Here is a 17,942-nt window from a genome sequence, read left to right as displayed (position 1 = left end):
GTGAAACTCACTTAAGTCCGCTGCCTTTCCCATCTGAAGAACAAGAGGAACACTGATTAACAGAGCTCAGTATCAGGTGTTTTTTATACCATGTCCCGACCCGCACTGTAATTCACCTGCAGTTGCTTTGATTTGCATAATGTTGACAAATGCAAAGTGCCAAATATGGGTAGCAGTAACCCCCAGAGTAATATACAAACTGGTACTACACTTAGGGTAGTGGAAAATAAAAAAAAAATACTTTGGTAACTGTGCAGACAGGCTGCCAGAACAGTTCATGGGATTTTGTCATAATGTTTTGGCTCATTGGTGTGTGTGTGTGTGTGTGTGTGTGTGTGTGTGTGTGTGTGTGTGTGTGTGTGTGTGTGTGTATATAGCATGTAAGAGGCCAAGTATAATATGTCATTGATATGAACTGCTAAAATTTGACTAGTCTAAAAGGCTCAGAGAAGTGTCTAAAGTGGTAAAATCAGTACAGCATTCATTAGTGAAACATGGTCGATTTATTAACATATGTTGTGCTGCTAAAGCAGTATGTACTGCAGACTTGAGGATAATCAATTCTCAGCAAAAAGTGATGTACAAGATAACCCCTATTTGAAGCCAACTCAACTCAGAGAAACTTTTCCCCTTCATACTTTCGATAAACCAAAGCAAAACACATTGACAAGCATTTAGATAGGATTAACATTTAGTGTAGTCTATATAGTACTGCTGGTGAAAGTCTGTTAAAAATTCTGCATGTTTGGCAGCCTCACTGTCATTTCTCCTGATTACAGAGCAACTGGATACTCTGCAGTGTATACTGCACTCTAAGGGAAGTTGATTAGATGCAATAAAATATGGAAAAAACAGCAGGCAGATACTAACAAATGATTAGACCTTTCCACTGAACTGTCAGAGTAGACTGATAAGTGATCTTAGACTTCTTACCAATATATGTGGAATTTGTGTGCAGAATGAAACTTCTGATAAAAAAATAATGGGTAGTGACCTTCTTTAAAGTCCACAGAAAAAAGTCAACACTTGAAGGGCAAATTCCAAGGTAGGATGACATGCTGGGGGAAAATTTTCAATACTAACTTTTGTCATGTTAAGTGTATTAAGATATTCTCAAATTCGGATGCCAAAAGTTTGTTTAGCACTTAACGAGACTGGGAAAAAAGATACCAGAGTTGATGTAATGATGACAGACCAATGTTGGTGTTTGAAAAGGGATTCATGTGAGGAACCATAGTTTTCAAAAAAGCACAAATTTGTGGGGAGGGGGGGGGGACAGTTAAAAATAAAACTGGGTTGAACCCTTAAACGAATTACTGACATAGTTGAGTACTCTTATCACCATGTTTTTAATACCCTATACCAAAAATTGTTTGCTGAATGTCCAAAATACACACACACAATATAAGTTAAGTTTTTAATGGATGTGTAATAGTCTTGCATATTCTTTGTAGATACACTTTTTCCACAATAACCTCCTTACATATGTAAAGTCTCATTCCCCGCACCTCAAAATGGCTTTCATCAGAAAATAAAATTTCCCCCCCCCCAATCTTCTTTATTCCAGCTTTTATGCCTGTTAGTCCAATTCAGTCTTTTTTTTCCTTTCATATACTGAGTCAAGTGCTGCTTTTTGATTGGCTGAAGCTCTCCAAGCCAACCCTAAAAGTCTGTGATGGACTCTTTAATTATGTATTTTCACCAGTTCCAGCCAAATCATTTTGTATTGTAAATCAGAACTGAACTTATGAGGGTAAATTGTTTCTTGTTATTTTCCTTTTCTATCAACATCAGCCTTTTCTCTGAGGTGAAATTGAACTTCAAAGAAAGGCCTGACTCATGAAAGGCTTGATTTTGTTAACAGCTCCCAAACTAACTTTACATTGTTCTGCTGTCTCTTTCTCCTTCTGAATAATGGAAGTATGTTCATGTAATAAGAATACAATCTTATAAACTGTTTTCTAGATATCAAATCCATTTCTGCAACCAAAGATCTATGAACACTAAAACTAAAGCACTTCTTAAGATTTCTATTTAAAAGTGCAGCTCTCTGCACGAATCATTTGATTCTTCCTTAAAGCACACTTGTAATGACATCAAATAATGCTGTAAAAAAACAAATGAAAATAGTGTTAAAATAACATTACATTTTGCAGTTCTTATTACTGAAAACTTATTATGATATAAAAGTAAAACCAGTTGTACTTTTATATCATGAATTGTTGAAAAGCAAACATCATACACCTCCATAAACACGATTTTCACCTTTTCTAGTCATCTACAAATATCTAATTTCAGTTTTAAGGGATACATGACACATATGTTTTTCACCAGCTTCCAAATCTTTTCTGGTTACCTTTACAGATGGATGGATTACAGATATGGTGCTCTAACTACTTGCTCAAGTAACTTTGACTGGTGGTCACTATGATGAAATGTTAGTAGTAAATACAGTATTTTCAAACTTTGTATAAAAAAAAATTTCTGCAAGGTAATTTTTTAATATAAATTGTTACCTCATTAATGTTGTTTTTATTTAATGTATTTTTGTAAGTCTAATTTATAGTCTCTTTGCTACTGCTAGGTATGTGGTGCAACTATCCTTTTTTAATTATTTTTAAAATATTCCAGTTGTGTAATCTTTCCAAACGTATAGAAGTTAGGAAGCAGGACTTTTACATTTGCTAAATTCGATGTGATAAAGCAAAATCAATTACAGATTTGGAATCAGCACCAAAAATTGTTGAAGTTTACTTATTTGCTTCTTTTTTTTTTTTTAATGTATGCCACTATCAATCACAGAGCATGTAAATTTTGGATAAATTTGCATGAACAGATAAATCTCCTTGGACAGTTATAAGTCATCACTATCAATGTTATGTATTGATAGTCTTTTGAAATACAGTACTAGTAGCTCTTAAATAAAATATTGAGTTAAAGTAAGAAAGTGCACATGTGACTTCATGTCAGATACAAAATTTCTCTGTTATCATCATTTTTATTCTGGTGATGACAAAACATGTCAGAGAGTTAAAGGGAAAAAAAAAAAAAAAGTTTAGACGTATTTCCAAATTGGAACACTGCTTATCAAGTATATTGTAAACATCATAAGGTGTGAAAAATGCCACAGCCTGGATTGATGCTGAGCTCAAGTTGTGCGATGTGATGAAACCTCATAAGTGGGGCGTATCTTATCAGGGACGTAGAAGAGTAACTTTGCCCTGCTCAATCAGCTTCAACTTCTCGAATATCCAAGACCAATTCCTTAAATGCTGATCTCCAGGTAATTCTCCAGTGGGGCAAAGACAACATAGCTGATTTCAATCCTTCTAAAACTCAGTCTTGTCTTACATCTCGCAAAAAGGATTCTTCTGCTCCTATGCTTATCTTTGGTGACATTCCGATTTCTAGGCAAGTGAATATATCTCTTTTGGGATTACCCTGACTTCTAATCTCTCTCTTGGTACAAGCACATTATAAATATTGCTTCCTCTGCATCTAAAAAACTTGGTTTTCTCTTTCACTCTTGGCATTACTTTTCTTCCAAATAGCTGTTCACTCTGTACAAATCGCAAATCCACCCTACTACCATAACGAGGAGAAAAATAAAGTCACATTTTAAAATTCCACAAAAGGGGAAGGGGGACTGACACATGGAATATTATTCCCATATCTAGGGCGGTGCTCCCAAAACCTCTCTCAGGCTTCTAGATTCCACCTAACCTTCCAGTTAGGTTAATTAATGATTCATCTCTAACAGTCCCTCCACTCGCTGTCTCATAGACATACTGTTTCTGCTGCATGCCTTTTCTACAGATACTTCCACGAACACCGTTCTTCTGAACTGGCTTCTATAATTCCCGCTCTCTCTTTCAAAACAGTCCGAACACGTGCCGCCACCAGCCAACATCCATTTACTGTCCAACTTCAAACTCACAGAACCAACTTTTCATCTTCCTTGTTTATTCATTCAACTGCCAGCTTTCTGGAACAACCTTCCTTCATTTCTGAAAATTACAGTCTACAAAAGTTCAAGTCTAATGTCAACAAATATCTTCTCTCGTCTTTTCAACCTCCAACCCAAGCACAGCACTAAGTACTATAGGTTCTAATACTTCTCGTGTTTGGGGTTTTCATAAAAAAAAAAAAAAAAAAGTGAAATTGCTGAATTCTATATCATAACCAAGACAAAAATTAGATACAAAATTATCCTTCTTTATTTCATTTTATGAAGTTATTTATAAATTGTAACGAACTTTGGACTGAATTCAGATGCATTAAAAAAGGGTATGAGTGTATCGGGAGAGGTACATAAAAAAAAAAAAAAAAAAAAAAAAATACTCATAAGTGATTTTGATAATGGATTGTTATCTGAATAATCTGACAGCCTGAAAATGATGTGTGTAAATACCAATACTGATATGAATTCTCACTCTGTCATTAAAAGTCTATGAACAGTATCGATTAAAATGTAATTAATAAGAATGATAATGAGGTAATGGGTTAACTCTGAGGCATTGGGGTAATTTTCACATACGATCACGCAAGTCAGAATGGTACACCGAGAAAGTATTTCATCACTGAAATATACTAAATATTCCCAAGGCTATTCAGTTCTTTTATGAGCCATTAAACAATATTTTATCAGCCTCCTCTGCACTTCATAAGTCCAGGGTGTCTAAACTCAAATTAAAATTCATCTAAGTTTTACTGAGAGAAAACAGTAAACAGCAATTATCCATAATTGAAGTCCACTTCACTTATGAATAGTTGAATTTCTAATCTGATGAGCAACTTTTTCTGCAAGTTGTGTAACACTACTGGCTGAGAATAATATAAACCTATTTCTTCTTGGAATTAATAAATTTAATAATTAAGTCATATGATGAAAAGTTCACTTACTTATATTAATATCTTCCTTAGCCGAGGTAAAAAACCATGCACAGATATTATTTTGCTTGCAGAACTTCTTCAGAACCTCACAAGGTATCTTAATCCCATGAATATCACACTATAAAAAGATAAAATGCATCAAGTAAAAGGAAAAATACAAATAACTTGTGTGATAATAACACATTAGTTCCTGCATGTGATAAATAAAATTTATTTTCTCTCATAACAACATGGCCAATGGAATAATAAACTTTTAATTACTGACCAGTTCTTTAAATTGACCTTGACAGTATCACGACTTGTGTGTGCAAATACATGTGTGAAACATTTTTATTCGTATAAAATATAGCCACAAGTTCCAGAATATGCTCAATGTTCAGCTAGGGAGATGTACTTAGTTTTTCTAATAAACCAGTATTAATATAAGATTTGTATGATGTCACTCAGGTAACAAATATTGAAATTTGAAGAAGACGCCTATAAATCACAATTCGGGGAAAACTATTATGCCAGAAACAAATGTTCTAAGCATGAAGGTGTCTGCAAAAGAAATGTTTCCTTGAAATATACCAGATTAAGAAAGTCAATAGGGCTTGAGCAAGTATAGTAAAATCAGAATTCAAAAGGTTCACTTTTAAAATAGTGGCCCGACATTCGTCACTTCAATTAAAGTTTACTCTTAAACACTGCATTATACAGAACAGGAGAGGTTTGTCATATATGTTTTGTATTGAAGCCTTAACATGTATTTTGTGCAGGGGAGGAATAAATAAATAAATATATATATATATTTCCCCCCCCCCACAAGTTAGAAGACCCTAAATTATGGTCTAAATTTTGCATTTACCAACACTATCACCCTACAGTGTCATTATTAACCCATTGTCAAAAAACTAAAGTTGAACAATCATCCTAACAAAAATCATTAATAAAGAAAGATTCTATCCACAATCTTAGCAAAGACAGTAGTATTATAATATAAAACCAGTGTGTGTACCATATATGCACGAAAGATGTTTTATTTAAAACATTACTTAGCTTGGATGAGGTTAAAAGGTTTTAGGAGTGAAAAGAATCCGAACACGTTTAACATTTTAAAGCATTTATTTTTTTTCGACAGTTTCATCAACTTGAGGTTGCAGTACATGTTATGATAGGTATACTTGAGATTGTAAAGAGTGTAAATGTCTTTGAAACAGCATGAAATATAGTTCCATGATTAGTAGTCAATACAGATCTAGAAGTATTTAACACTGGTCCAAATTTATTTTCTAAGAAATCAGTCGAAGGTTTTGATTGAGGATCTGCAAAATTGAATAATCTCCACTAAGTATCATTGGTATTCAGTCACATTTTGTGAGAAAATTGTTGCAGCAGTGCAGTTCCTTTGATCGTGCAAGGAAGTAAAAAGAGATGTGTTCAATCTTTGGTTATGTGAAATGTAAACGACTACCAACAACATCATTTGACCATCGAGAAGAAGGCATTCAGCCGCACAAATGTCTCCAACAGATCGAACACACACTTATTTTCCAACACTCTTGATATAATCACTTCCATATGAGTAGTAACAACATGAGTACAATTTTCTTTTTTTATGATAAACTGCTACACTGCCAGTGTGAATGACACAATCAAAATTAGGTATGCTTACTTCTTTGTTTTTGTTTAGCCACGTTTCAGAAAGTAGAAGTAAGTTGAATCGTTGGGTGACTGCATCAGTGAGATCGTCACCGTGAGCACGTAAACCTTGACAATTTAACATTAGAACGGAAAGATCTTATTGTTTACTGATGAACTCAAAGTATCTTGCAGTGTAAGTAGAAGATTACTCAATAATCTGGTCATTTCAGCTTGAAATGCAAGAGTAGATGTAACGTTTCTCAGTCCAGGTTAAAATTTATTTTCTCCATTTGTAGCAATAATGTAAAGATCATCGAATAATTTTGTTTAGCCAAGATCGTTAACATTCGTACTTCTTATGATCAGTATGGCTTCTAAATCGATTTCTCGAGCCACAGCAAACCTACGAGCCTTTGTTCTAGCAAGTCAACCCACAGCAGGTGATCTCGGAATTTCAACCAAAGACAATAGAATTACTCTCTTCATTATATTCAATACATGCCAATTTTCCTAACGCTCGTTATCCAGACCATCTGACAAGTCAATATTAGTGGTTATCAAGTATGGTTTGCTAATAAGTAAAGGAAGTTCATACGGTAATCCACCAGTGTGTCTAATACTGTTGTTAACTGAAATTAGATTTGGTATTTTTACAATTCAATAGTTAGCAAAATCCATTTGTAGAATAGTATGATGACATAACCAAAAACTACTGCAAGAAGTGAATGTTGTTTGTTGAAGTGATTGTTTTATTGTTGCGTTCTTAAATCAAAACCGTTTAATCGAACAGCTATTAAAATCTAACAGCCTCCACAGTTATGAATGATGTAACATTTTATGCCTATGCCCGCTACTTGGAAGGTTGATGTCGATCAAAATCTTGAGAAGCAGATTTCATTAAACCCTGTATTTTTTTTCGTTCTCTTTATGTTTTTGAACTCGTTCTTTTGTTGACATAGAGGCTTCTTCAGTAGCTTTTAAGCTTTTGCTATAAGGAGGTGATTATCCCCTTGTATAAGGCAATGGTCAGGCCACACCTTGAGTACTGTATACAGGTCTGAAGGCCTCATTTTAGGAAGGATATAGAGCATCACATTACTACCCACTACTTACTTTAGCTAATCAACTTTAGTGACTGAGTTAGCATCGTTTAGGAAGTGATGCCATTTCTGTAATAAAATTTTGTTAATAATTGTGCTTTGTTTCAGTCTGAAAATGTAGTAGGTGCCATCAAAGATGTTTCCACATCAAAAAGCCAATAAAGATGACACATTTTGTTATTAAAAAAAAAAAAAGAAAAAAAGCATAATATCCTCAAAGCATTTTTAACTACTTCCTCAGATTTATAAAGTCAGTATCATTCTCAAGCTTCTATATGCCAATACGCAATACATACAACTAGTGATGAGCAAAACAGATGATATGAAGTTTGGCAGGGTTGTTAATGACAGTATGCTACTGTAACAGGATCTAGAAAAGTTGAGCAGATGGGTTGAGAGGTGGCAACTGAAGTTTAACATTGACAAATGCAAAGTAATGCATATGGGTAGCAGTAACCCAAGAGTAACATAAAACAGTGCAGTACTACACTCAAGGTAGTGGACAATGAAAAAGACCTGGGGGTAATTGTACAGTCAGATATGAAGTTTTCTCAGCAGTGCAGACAGGCTGCAAGAGTAGCTCACTGTGTCTTGTCAATGATATACAGGAATTTTTCTAGCAGGGATAAGGAGGTGATTATCCCCTTGTATAAGGCAATGGTCAGGCCACACCTTGAGTGCTGTATATAGGCCTGGAGGCCTCATTTTAGCAAGGATGTAGAGCTGCTGTAACAAGTACAGAGAAGGGCAACAAGATTAGTAAACAGAACAAAGGGTTGTGCTTACAAAGAAAGGCTCAAGTTTTGCAAATTACAGTGTCTGGAGACTAGGCACCTGTGAGGTGATCTGATTGAGGTTTGTATAAAGCCTTGAATGGTTTCAGCATGCTCAATGCCGAGGGATTCTTCCTCTTGCTCAGCATAATCGCCCGAGAGGGCATAAATTTAAATTGAGGAAAGACAGTTGTAGAATAGATGTGCGGAAGTTTGCCTTTAGCCAACGGATGGTTGATTGCTGGAACAAATCTGTTGCTGTAGAAGTTGATAACTTAAATAGATTCAAGGCAGAACTAGACAAACTTTTGAAGTGAATGGGTGGGTGAAATGTTTTTTTTGTTTTTTTTTTTGTTTGTTGTTGATGCTGTATAAGCTTGCTTTCTTGCAGCATATGCCTCCACTAAGGTTAATGCAAATTATTACAGAAAAGTGATTTCAGTTAGTGGCCTTAGTCATTGAATCACTCTGAAATGTTGCCATTCAGCTTAAGATCAATTGCCAGTGAATTCAATATACAATCTGTCTGAGGAAAATGACAAGTAACTCTGTATAAATGAACAATTCTGTGGTGAACTGATAAAAATGAAATTATCAGTTCACTCTTCAGTGAGGGAGAGCTTGTAAAACATTTTGGTTTAGGTAAATAACAGGTATATTAATAACTCACCCCATACCTAGTCAAACAAAAATGATCAAACTGTGGTTGTTTCTGATACATGTGAACAAATAGGTGACATATTTTGTGAATTGACAGAAATAGGCTGATATTTAAATACAGTTCTACTTTAACAGCATTGGATTTTCTACAATCTTTTATTTTAAGGTGATGTACCACAGTAGAATCAAAACTCCCGCCAAACTGAATAGAATTGTTGTTGTAATTGGAAAGCTGATATATTGGCTGTTGATATCAGTGAAAAGATGGTTAGGTAGCCATGGCTTTGCTCAGGTCATTAGATTATTGATGACTGTAACAGTTATCAGCTAGATGATTCGAGTCACTACTACCATCACCAATACAGACCCCCCTCCCCCTCCCCCTGTGGGGCTCAGTTTGAAACAAATGCTACACTTCGTGTATGCGAACAAAATATCTTAAATTTCTTCTAACATTTAACTTTTTATCAGGTTTGTAGACTGTTAATAATGGAAATACCTGATAATAACATTTTGCTTAACACATTTGTTTCTCAAGAGATTAACAATACACCAAAAAGCAAGCAGAATATAAACCCTCTGAATCTCACAATAACTGTAAGTAACAATATTCTGGAAACTAAGAATTTTAGGAAGCCTACTCACGGAGTCAGGTGCCTTAAATTCGATTCATGTCAGGAACCCTGTCTTATATAATCAAATTTTTAACATGTTCCTTTATACTTAATTTCAGATAAAGAAAATTCATTGATACTATTCAGAATAACATCTCCCCCAACAAAAATCCTTTAAGGCACAACAGTCTCAATGTAAATAATGTTCACATAACTCTACTTCCTTATAGTCAATATGTTGAATGCTTTAGAGAAGTCATCCAAAACAGATATTGCACACTTTATTCATATGGCATTTGGATAAAATCAATAATCATACTAACTGATTGTTCTAATGCTATAAAAAATGTGTTGGCTGTACAAAAAATTAGCCAATAATTGATTTAACACTAGGAAAGCTGTCCATGCAAAAATACTGGTGGTATATCATTTGGCTACCAGAAAGGGCCTGCTACCATCATTATTACAGTTTTTGCTTTGGGATTTCCACAGATGGAGCTAAGTATTCATGCAAAGCATTTTAACCACTTTCTCAGATTTAAAAAGCCAGTATTATTCTCAAGTTTCCATCTATCAATAAGTCAGAAACTTATGAGGCCCTCACCTTCAAAACTTTTCAATATGACAAATTTTCTTTACTCAATGCTTGATTACCGGGTAGACATTTCCAACACACGGTCTCTCAAGCATATTACATTCCCACATGAAAAACTTTCAAATGGATGAGAACTCACAATAATAGTCTGATCATGATTTGTCTGTCATATTTAAAGCTTACCTTTATGATTTCTCCTCATTTTTGCATAACTTCATAGCAACAAATGACAGCATTTGCCACAACCTTTTCTCATTTCAGTTATCAGTGTTCTTTCTTCTATTCCATTTTTAATTATCCTAGTAAACAAACTAAGTGCGCATATCTTTTAGGGATGTTTTTTTAACTTTAATTATTAAGTTGCAACTTTTAATTTGCTTAATTTTCATAAGCATACTTTGAGTAATATCTACGGCATGAATCGGAAGTCTGGATCCATATGGAAAATGTAAGAGTATACACTTAATTCATTTATTATTCACACTGAATGATATTAATATCATAGTGAATTCTTGTGCAAATATTATAAACCATGGACTTCAGGTATCCCCATAGGAAAAAAGCAAAGCCATTTAGGCATTAACTCCTTAAATATGTAAACAGATATCAAAATTGTTGCTGTAACTTTAAAAAGTGCCATATATATTTCTTACGCATCCGATCCTGACTTCTGATACACCCTCTAAAAGTTGAACAACACGATCTGAAGAAGGTGAGTGACATAAAAGAAGAAGGTTTTACCATACTTAAAAAGTATTATGAAATGAAACTCGCCGGTATTTAACAATTAAAAACATGAATACAGATTTGATTTTATTACATAAAATTAATAAAATGGGTCTGAGTTTGACACAAAATTTGGTACAAAAGTCTAATAATTTTTAAATAAGTCCTGAAATTGTGAAATGGATTGGAGCAATCATTCCAAATTTATAGAAATATTCCTGTAAGGAGCACTGAATTTACTAAAACCTTTCCAGGGACCAAAAGGACATATACAGAAAATCCAGTATCAACATGCCTTTTGCATCTTGAGCAATCAATGCCTGAACCTTTGAAGTGCACATTCATTCATGGAGTTATCTGACTGAAATGCAACCCAGCTTGCAATACAACAAACTTTTGGCACCTCTGTAGCCAGGAGCAGCAGTGCGTAGCACACGCTTCTTGATTAGACCGGGATTCGAGCCTGTGACCACCAAATATGGAGGATGCGGAAAGGTCAGGGAATGACCACACCATATCCCTGGAGCAATATGGCCTTAGTTGCTAATGCTTCTAAAAACCAAACAACAACAACAAACTTTTATTGAAAGGCTTTGCTAAACAGGCTGTCCAGAACATATATCACTATTTTCTCCCATAATCCCAGATGGGGGGAGATGTGTGTGTGTGTGTGTGTGTGTGGGAGGCACAAAAAATAAGAATTGTGTATTTCAGTATACATATGGCAAATTCAATATCATTTAATATTTCAATGTATTAATGTAATAATCTTTCAAAATGCATTATTACCTTATTAGCCAAAAGTACTATAGGTACAAGCTTTCCATATTTGTCAGTCAGCTTTCCTTTTAAATCATTATGCCACTGGTGAGAGAGAGAAAAAAAAAAGTATTAACCAAGGGGACTTGTCCAGGGAGGGGTAAAAAAAAAAAAAAAAAAAAAAAATACAGAGACACACTAACTTCTAAGTCAAGTAAATAGATAAACTGTCTACATATAGAAATTTGTCTACTTCAACCTTCAAGAAATTCAAATAAATATAGAATCCTTTCCCCTTATTCTTACCTTTCTTAGGCAAAACTTAATTACACCATGAAGTTTAGGGCACACATCAATAAAGTCTAAGTGCAGTGACAATTTATATTTAGCTCAGATCAAAGGTCACAACAACAACATTTTTCTTGTTTCTTGCAGTAATTTCATACTTCAAACAGCTATTCTGATGTCATGGACAAATTCAGAAACTCTCAGTTAAAAGTTGCCCATCATCTCTATTAATGGTTACATTATCTTCCATATGACTCACTGAGAAAAATCGTCTAAAAAAACCTAAGTGGAAGGCACTCCCCATAGTCTACCACCAATTTTATATAGACAATCATATTAACATATTTTATATTATCATATCTAATATTTTATATAATCATATTTTATATTAACATAATCGGTGAAAGAATGTTATATATGGACTTACTTTGAAACACGAACTGATTTGAATATCAAATCAACAGAAATAACTGACATATAAGCTGTTGTTTTATGGTGCATTGGCCTCTAAGGCCAGGCATATAAGCAACATTCATTTCCATGTCAAGTTTCCTTCCTTTTTTTTCTTTTTTTTAGCATTTTTTGTATAGTCTGCTGCTATGGAGGTTAAATAGGAATAATCTTTTCTTCAAAACCTCTGTTAACAGATTCAAATTTTTCATAGTGGATTCCTTAATTTTTTGGCCTATCAGCCACCAGTAGTGCATAAAAGATATTTGACTTTTTCAAAAATAGTGATACATTTCTTTCATCAATGATCCTTATGGTCTGGGCTATCTTCAAATAACATTGCTTGTAGGTAGCAATAACAGCTGGTGGTGTTCGGTATTGGGGAGAGGGAAAAAAAAAAAAAACTAGTTCTCTTAGATAACTGGGATTGATAATCTTTTACTTCAAAGTTCAGCCTTTTCCACCAAGAAAAAAACTTACACTAAAGGAAAAAAGTAGTGATTAAATCAGTTGTTTAAACAAATTGTCATAATATAGGCCCTATGATTTGATTTCTAAATGGCTGGCAGTGCACTCTCTGAAATTCATTTAATAGCTCCAGGAGTTTTCGTATAGTACACTCGTGGAAGTTTGAGTTAACTGCTGTAGTAGTAGTGGCATGTGATGCAAGAAAGCAAGTGTATGAGCTTATGCAGCATCAGCCAAAAAAAAAAAAAAAAACACACACCATTCCCTCCAAATGCCTGTCCAGTTCCTCCTTAAATTTATTTAACCTATCAATTTCCACGACGACAGATGGACGTTTGTTCCAGCAATTAACCACCTGCTGGCTAAAGGCAAATTTCCGCACATCTATTCTACATCTGTCTTTTCTTAATTTGAATTTATGCCCCCTTAGATTCATAATCTGAACAAGTGGAAGGATCCCATCAGAATTCAGCGTGCTCAACCCAATCAAGGCCTATTTCTGTCCACTTTAATAATACAGTGGTACCTTGGATTGCGAGTAACTTGGTCTGCGAGTGTTTCGCAAGACGAGCAAAAATTTTTAATAAATTTTAACTTGATAAACGAGCGAGGTCTTGCAATACGAGTACAGTCAGTCCTCGTATAACACGTGTTTACACTACACGAATTCGATCATACACGATTTATAAATAGGGGAACGATATCTTATATAACACAAACCGAATTCGCTTATACACGATTCGCCTTTGTGTTTACAAGAAATGGCAGTCGAACGCAGAATCACCCCAACTGAACGCAACACGATAGGAATGAAGAGAAGATTCTGAAAATGTATTTATGTTTTTATATCAGTGAAGGGGAAACACATTTCACCATAATAACGTAAAAAGCAACACAATTCCAGCTATCGGTATGCAATTAGATCGAGTTTACTACCAGTTTATAACAGATTCCATTAGCAGAAACGCAACTGGAAACTGTTTTTATTGTTTTATGGTAGTAACCCCTAGAAATGTGGTTTAGGAAAATGTGAGGTGTTAATAGCGTATCTCTGCCTTTATGGTGTTGTTTATTCAGTTGCTACACTCGTGCAGCTTTGTTTATGTGTATCAAGGGTGCCTCCTCATTTTGTAATTGTGCTTTATTCCCTAAAAATTGTCTGCCAAGCGTCACGTGATCACTTGCTGCTCGGGATTGTGTTTAATCGTCTCACATGCTCGGTCTCAGTCGGCATACCTCATTCGTATACAGTCAACATTGTAGTGAACATTCGTGCTAACGTTGTGACCACGTGTATGTGCGTAAAGCATTTTTTTTTTTGTGTTCAAATTTGGTGACTTATTTATTAACTGTGCACTACGAAAATGGCCCCAATGAAGAAAAGGGTTGAAAAGGAAGGCGGTAAGAAGAAGGAGATGATTACGGTAGAAGTTAAGAAGGAAATCATCGAGAAGCACGAACAAGGTATGAAAGTGGCCGCCATCGCAAGATTTTATAAGAAGTCTACGTCAACAATTTGCACAATATTAAAGAAGAAAAAAGAACTAAGGGGACTAGATGTAGCAAAAGGAGTCACGAGAATATCAAAGCAACGGCCACGTATTCTGGAAGATGTAGAAAAGTTGCTTTTGGTGCGGATAAACGAGAAGCAACGAGCAGGTGATACTGTGACCGAGAACTTGATCTGTGAGAAGGGAAAGGCGTTGTACGCCGACCTCGTAAGTAAACTGCCTGGTACGTCTACAGAAAACGAAGAAGGCTTCAAGGCGAGCAGGGGATGGTTTGATAACTTTAAGAGGAGAAGTGGCCTCCATAGTGTTGTGAGGCACGGAGAGGCTGCGAGTTCGGACGCTAAGGCAGCTGAGGCGTTCGTTGCCGAGTTCCAGAAGCTCATGGTTTCCGAGTGTTACCTGCCGCAGCAAGTTTTTAATTGCGATGAGACAGGGCTTTTTTGGAAAAAGATGCCAAAGAGGACCTACATTACAGCAGAAGAGAATGCCATGCTCGGTCACAAGCCCATGAAAGACCGTCTCACCCTCTTGCTGTGTGCTAATGCAAGCGGTGATTTCAAAGTCGAGCCCCTGCTCGTGTATCATTCTGAGAATCCACGAGCCTTCAAGAAATGCAAGGTGCAGAAGAGCCAGTTAACCGTTATGTGGAGGTCCAACAGCAAGGCTTGGGTCACTCCACTCGTATCTTGTTCGTTGAGTGGATCAACGAGGTCTTCGGTCCTGCAGTGAAGAAATACCTCTTAGAAAAAAAACTGCCACTCAAAGTCTTGCTGGTTATGGATAATGCTCCTGCTCATCCTCCAGACCTTGAGAACGACTTACTGGAAGAATTCGAATTCATTAAGGTCCAGTTCCTTCCTCCCAACACTACTCCATTACTCCAGCCCATGGATCAGCAGGTCATTTCGAACTTTAAAAAGCTTTACATCAAGGCACTATTTCAGCGATGCTTCGAGGTGACCGAAGGAACTAACCTAACCCTCCGAGAGTTTTGGAAAAATCATTTCCACATCGTAAACTGCCTCAAAATCATCGATAAAGCCTGGGATGGGGTCACCAAGAGAACCCTCAATTCTGCTTGGAGAAAACTGTGGTCTGATTGCATTGAGGGGTTTGCTCATGAACAGGAGCTGCCAGTTGTCGATAAAATTGTGTCCTTGGGGACGACCATGGGACTGGAGGTGAATAAGGACGACATTCAAGAGCTGGTGGAGGAACATGGCCAGGAGTTTACCACCGACGAACTGATGGATCTGCATCGCGAGCAACAGCAAGAGGTTATGGAGGAGATCTCGTCTGAGGAGGAGGAGAAAAAAATGGAGACATCCCTTTCTTCAAATGAGATTAGGGAGGTGTGTAAAATGTGGGAAACAGTGCAAAATTTTGTAGAAAAGCACCACCCGAATAAGGCTGTGGCAGTGCGAGCGATGAATCTGTTTAACGACAATGCAATGTCATATTTCCGTGAAATCCTCAAAAGGAGGCAAAAGCAAGTGTCATTGGATAGGTTTCTTGTTAAAGTCGCACAAAAAGAAAAAGTCAACAGATAGTAGTGATTCCGTTAGTGACAGTGAAAGTCGTCCTACCCAATAATTAATAAATTCGATTGCTTTTAAAAATATAAAAAAGGTATGTATGTATTTTGTATTAATCATTTTTACAGTATATGAATATTTTTTGAGTTTTGGAACAAATCATCTGGGTTTCCATTATTTCTTATGGGGAAATTCGCTTTGATATCGAGTGCTTTGGATTACGAGCACGTTTCCGGAACGAATTATGCTCGCAAACCAAGGTACCACTGTATAGGAAATGAAGCCATGAAAACTTTAAACTCTGGTATATATCAATTGCAGTACATGTGCATGCAGTCCCATCCCCTCCTATCTGTCTCATCTACTTTAAATACCTGCTGAATACGATAGCCCCATCTTTGATTTTCTCAAGGATAGTAGAAAATCCTCATGCTGAACTGATACCTGCATGCATTGCTTTGCCTAATATTTTCATATTTTTCAACTTTTTAAATCCATGAAACTACCCTCAGCTTGTTTTACATGGTTCAATGTCACTTGGACTTGAACTTTCATAGCCTTTTCCTGAAATATGGAAAAAGCTAAAATATGGAAGAGAAGCCTTTCTTTATGCAACAATTAAAAACATCCATTAGAGATATGAGTCAAGCAAGTACAGCAGACTCTCGATTTACCGGGACACGTCAAGACTCCAAATAAATAAAAAAAAATTAAAGAAATCGTCAGAAACCTAAAATTCAAGTAATAACTAGAATAGGTATAAACAGATATTTTGCAAGTCATAAATAAGCGACAAGAAGTGGCATTATAAGTCATCATTGGGAGATTAACGTGCCTATTATCTTGCAACACCCGCTGTCTTTGCACTTGCCGTTTAAAAAAAAAAAAAAAAAAAAGAGAGAGAGAGAGAGAGAGAGACCAAATGTTTAATTTGTTTTAGCATGTCGCACTGCAAAAGGACAAATTTTGTTTCATTTATTTGTCAGGATGCCAATTATTTTTTTTTATAGTAAATATTTTTTTTTGTTTAGAAATGGCAAAAATGATGAGTAAATGCAAAAGAGTTGCACTTTCAGTTAAACAGAGACTTGAAATTATTCAAAAGTTTGAAAACGGTGCATCCATTAAATCTCTAATGAACCATAATAATGTTGGTCACCAAACCACACGTGACTTTGTAAAAAATAAAGGGAAGCTATTAGATTTAAAATCGATATCGCAAAAAATAAAGGGAAGTAGTACGTGGTAAGTTTTTTTTTATCTATTACCATATTTTTTACATAGATTGCTTAACATTTTTCGGTACAGTAAGTCTACTTACACAACTACAGATTTACGTAAATTTGTTTTCACTCTATTTTTAGGATTATAAAATTTAAAACAACAAAAAAATAAAAATAATAAGCAATCAATAATGATGATCACGGCACGCACAAATGAGATCTGAGTAACAAGTAAAAAATTAGGAAAAAAAAGAGAAGATTCTTACAATTATTATTTTTTTTTTTATATGACTGAAGATCTCAGTGAAGGGGACACACACACACACACACACACACACACACACACACACACACACACACACACTTCACCATAATAACATAAAAACCCACAGAATTCCAGCTATTCGTATTATCGCAAATGTAATAAGATCGAGTTTAGTACCCGTTTATAACAGATTGCGCTAACAGAAATTCCCAATAAAATGGAAAGTGCAAATTGTTTTTTGTTGACCTCCAGAAACGTGCTTTAGTAAATTGTGGGCTCAGCGGGATGATAATAGTGAGTTTTTGCCTTAACCCTGTGAAGTTCTTTACAGAAAATTTCATTTTGACCGTTATCATGGTGCCGACTAAGAGAATAAGTGACAGCGGTACTAGTGCATCAACCAACAAAAGGAAAGCAATCAATTTGGATCAGAAAATTAAACTAATAAGAATGCATGAA

General features: G+C 35.5%; 1 protein-coding gene across 1 annotated transcript in view; it reads right to left on the bottom strand.

The window, feature by feature from the left end:
* LOC150081924 (ras-related protein Rab-38-like) overlaps window positions 1–17,942 on the bottom strand; it is a 154,313-nt gene that overhangs the window by 96,618 nt on the left and 39,753 nt on the right. Inside the window, exons 8-9 of the mRNA XM_090380367.1 lie at window positions 11,774–11,848; window positions 4,903–5,011 (exon numbers count right to left, since the gene is read on the bottom strand). Coding sequence (XP_090236493.1) covers window positions 4,903–5,011; window positions 11,774–11,848 — 184 coding nt within the window. The remainder of the gene's footprint in view (window positions 1–4,902; window positions 5,012–11,773; window positions 11,849–17,942) is intronic.

This window comes from Mastigoproctus giganteus, chromosome 8 (assembly GCF_048544385.1).
Source record: "Mastigoproctus giganteus isolate SK-2022 chromosome 8, ASM4854438v1, whole genome shotgun sequence".
NCBI lineage: Eukaryota > Metazoa > Arthropoda > Arachnida > Uropygi > Thelyphonidae > Mastigoproctus > Mastigoproctus giganteus.
This window is presented reverse-complemented; position numbering and strand designations above follow the sequence as displayed.